We start from the raw sequence: 4,276 nt of genomic DNA, 5'->3' as shown, positions 1-4,276 counted from the left end.
CTGCCATGTTTTCTTAACAAAACTTATTTTAAATGAAACTTCCAAAGTTACCTTTTTTCCCTGTGCTCCATGTAGCTATTATAATTTCATATTTCTCTTCCTCAATATGACTTTTGTTTTTTGTTTATTTTTTGAGACATGGTCTCACTCAGGGCTGTACTGCAGTGGCACCATCATGGCTCACTGTAGCCTTGACCTCCTGGGCTCAAGTGATTCTTCTGCCTCAGCCTCCCAACTAGCTGAGACTACAGATGCACGCTAACACACCTGGCTAATTTTTGTATTAGCTGGTCCCAAACTTCTGGGCTCAGGTGATTCTTTTTCTGTTTGTTTATTTTTTGAGACAGAGTTTCACTCTTATTGCCCAGGCTGCAGTGCAATGGTGCGATCCCGGCTCACCTCAACCTCCGCCTCCCAGGTTCAAACGATTCTCCTGCCTCAGCCTCCTGAGTACCCGGGATTACAGGCATGCACATCACGCCAGGCTAATTTTGTGTTTTTAGTAGAGACAAGGTTTCTCCATGTTGGTCAGGCTGGTCTCGAACACCTGACCTCAGATGATCTGCCTGCCTTGGCCTCCCAAAGTGCTGGGATGACAGGCATGACCCACCACACCTGGCCAAATGATTCTCTTAACTCGGTCCCCTAAAGCATTGGGATTATAGGCATGAGCCACCACACTTGGCCTGCCATATGACTATTAAGCTAAAATTAATTGTTCAAAAACTTACTGATTCCTATCTGTCTCTCACCACTTACTGTCTCTTCTAGGGGATTTTATTCAAGCTGTTTTCGCTTCTTTCTCCCAGGAATATCCTTCCTGACCTCTGCCCCCACTCCCAGAAAAATCCTTTCATTAAATCATACCCATTCTTCAAGACTGAGCTAAAATGCTACCTCCTACTGAAAGCCTTCTGAGAGTCTTCCCATTGAAATACCCTTTTTCCTCTTCTCTATTCCCACAGACCATTGCTTCTAGGTTTTTAATATGGTTTTATTTAAGTTCTGTCTGTATTTTCCTTCCTCCTCCACTAGACTGTGGATCTGCGTGTGGACATACCACTTGTATGTCTTATGTATCTCCACTGCTCACATTACAGAATTTTACTCATAAAAATATTAAAGTGAATCAGATAGAAAGAAATGGAAATTTCTCAGTCAGGTGCTCAGGGCCTTCCTTTCCCACATTCTCTTCTTCCAGCATATACACTAGATTTTTCTGGGGCCCTGATCATTAACACAATCATTTCCTCTTCTTTCCCTGGTTATTTTCTCCTAAAACGGAGGCGGAAGGAACTAGATGATTGGATGAGCATCTGGCAGCCAGAACTGCCCTTATGTGTGCCAGAGTCTTTGACAGGCGAACACCACAAAGTGGGGGTGGGCAGGGAGGAGCCTCTGGAGTTCCAACCATTGGACCAGCTTCCTATGGGGAGCCCTGAAGCTGTGGACCACTATGGTCTTAGAGAGCTGAGATCACTGTGGCTGGAAGCCTGGAAAATACTCAAAAGTCAGACCCAGATTTCAGCAGATTTCTCGGAGAGGAAAAGAGGAAATACAGAGGTAAAGAGGATTCAGGGTGAGGTCTTACTGATTTCCTCTTTAAATTGATGGGGAGAGGTATAATGAAGAGGAAATATCCCTGAGTCAATTAAGCTGTATGTGAGCAAATCACAATTTATCTGTTTAAAAGATGTCGGTTCAAATGTGCTTTACATGTTCAGGAGGGGGAAAGCCAAAGTCTTTTTAATAAGAAATCATTGTCCAAAGCACTGTTGTAAAGTGGTGAAGATTACATAACATACAGGTTGCATGCCAGAGAAACCAAATATAATCATACACTGAACATATTTCATGTGCAAGGGCTTAGAAGAGTTTATTAAATTTCATAAGTCATTTGGGGCTAAAAGCAAAGGGTTAGTACCTGGGCAGGGCTGCAAATGTCTTACTCCACCTTCTATAAAGCCAGTAACTACACATAGAGAATTGTTCACAGGAACAAGAGTACTACAATGTCTTCATTCCCAAAGAGAGATAAATTTTTTTTTTTTGAGACAGAGTTTCTTTCTTGTTGCCCATGCTGGAGTGCAATGGTGCGGTCTCGGCTCACTGCAACCTCCGCCTCCCAGGCTCAAGCGATTCTCCTGCCTCCACCTCCCAGCTAGCTGGGATTACAGGTGCCTGCCACAACGCCTGGCTAATTTTTTTGTATTTTTAGTAGAGACACAGTTTCACCATGTTGGCCAGGCTGGTCTCAAACTCTTGACCTCAGGTGATCTGCCTGCCTTTGCCTCCCAAAGTGCTGGGATTACAGGCATGAGCCGCCATGCCCAGCAGAGTGATTTAGATATTATAGAAAAGAGCATGAGGCTTCTCTAATGTTTACTAATCAAGACCAAAAAAAGTATATACATTTTAGCTACGCAAACGAACATGAAGCAAAAATAGCTTATGCAGTTTTTCTTATTTTGTTGATGAGAAAAAAATTAGTCCCCAAAAGTTTTAATGATTTGCTCAACTTTATCAAAGACACCAATTCAAACATTTTATAAACACAGAGAAGCCAAAGGGAAATAATATAAACAACTGATGACCAAGCCGGGTATGGTGGTGAGATCCTGTAGTCCCAGCTACTCAGGAGGCTGAGGCAGGAGGATTGCTTGAGCCCAGGAGTTAGAGGCTACAATGTGTGATGGCCGTGCTTATGAATAGCCACTGCAGTTTAGCCTGGCAACATAAAGAGACAAAACAAAACAAAGTAAGAACAGAACTGAAGGTCATATCTTCATAAAACAATTGTCTCTCTTTTGTTTTGTTTTGTTTTGTTGTTGTTGTTGCTTGTTTGTCTGAGACTGAGTCTCGCTCTGTTGCCCAGGCTGGAATGCCATGGCACAATCTTGACTCACTGCAACCTCTGCCTCGTGGGTTCAAGTGATTCTCTTGCCTCAGCCTCACAAGTAACTGGAACTACAGGCGCCTGCCACCACGCCTGGCTAATTTTTTATTTTCAATAGAGACAGGGTTTCACCATGTTGGCCAGGCTGGTTTTGAACTCCTGACCTCAAGTGATCTGCCCGCCTCAGCCTCCCCAAAGTGCTGGGATTTCAGGCGTGAGCCACCATGCCCGGCCTTCATTAGACAATTTTTATAGATCGCAAAGGGGATGAGGAAAGTCTCCATCTCCAGGCTTCCTGGCTCCTGCCACCCTGCCAAACAGGAATAGGTTTGAACTACAGCATCTGGTTGTCCATGTGCCCTCAGGCTGGGGAGGTCAGCCCATAAGTCAGTTTTCAAATCATGGTGGCTTTTAGAAAATAGCCAGGCAGGGTGAGACCCGAAAGAAGAGAGGGAGGGACGGGAAGTTGAAGCCTTTTAAAGCTCTCCACAAAAGGCAAAGAGTTCTCCTCGACCAATCCTGACCCCTACCGACCTCATGACCTTGTTACCTAAGGTCAGTTTAACACTTTAGAAATGGTCCTGCCTGACTCTGTAACCTCTGTCACTCACAACTAACAAATATGTCTTTAAAAGGGTCACCTTTTGGCTAGAAACTGGCAGATTCTTTCCTTTCAATTCATGTACTACCCAAAAGTCTCTTTGGTTTCTATTAAGAAATTCAGGCTGTCTAATTTGAAACCATTTTCACTAACACAAGATGCTACAATACTTTTCACAGACGTCTCTAGAAGGTCTAGGTTAATAATCAGTTTGGGAAACTGCATACATTTCTTATGGAGACACAGAGAGCAAACACAGCGTATGGCCCTGGAATCTTTCATGCTGCCATCCAAGAAGAGAACACAGAATAGCTAGAAACTTTAAATTTTAGGGGTCCAAATAAGTCCTGTCTTTGGAGGAATTGTCAACAGTCTCTCTGGTGTATGGAAAGATGCTTAGAAAGAGTAGGGGCCTCAATAAGGCAGAAAAGTCATCCTCACTTATTAGTTTCATAATACAGTTGAATCTTGAAAGATCAAGAACGACTTGCCAGGCACGGGCGTTCATGCCTGTAATCTCAGCACTTTCGGAAGCTGAGGTGGGTGTATTGCTTGAGGCCAGGAGTTCCAGACTAGCCTGGCCAACATAGTGAAACCCCGTCTCTACAAAAACTACAAAACTTATCCAGGCGTGGTGGCGGATGCCTGTAGTCCTAGCTACTCAGGAAGCCGAGGCAGGAGAATTGTTTGAATCTGGGAGGTGGAGGTTGCAGTGAGCAGAGATCGTGCCACTGCATTCCAGCCTGGGTGACAGAGTGAGACTGTCTCAAAAAAAAAAA

At 44.1% G+C, this 4,276-nt stretch overlaps 1 protein-coding gene across 1 annotated transcript in view; it reads left to right on the top strand.

Moving 5' to 3' along the window:
• Window positions 1-1,308: 1,308 nt before the first annotated feature.
• Window positions 1,309-4,276, top strand: part of PRTG (protogenin) — a 154,934-nt gene continuing 151,966 nt past the window's right edge. The window contains exon 1 of the mRNA XM_011986725.1: window positions 1,309-1,579. Within this exon, the coding sequence (XP_011842115.1) occupies window positions 1,309-1,579 (271 nt within the window). The remainder of the gene's footprint in view (window positions 1,580-4,276) is intronic.

The sequence above is a fragment of the Mandrillus leucophaeus genome, unplaced genomic scaffold (genome assembly GCF_000951045.1).
Source record: "Mandrillus leucophaeus isolate KB7577 unplaced genomic scaffold, Mleu.le_1.0 Scaffold108, whole genome shotgun sequence".
Lineage (NCBI taxonomy): Eukaryota > Metazoa > Chordata > Mammalia > Primates > Cercopithecidae > Mandrillus > Mandrillus leucophaeus.
Note: the sequence above shows the minus strand (reverse complement) of the source record. Positions and strands in the feature narration are given on the sequence as shown.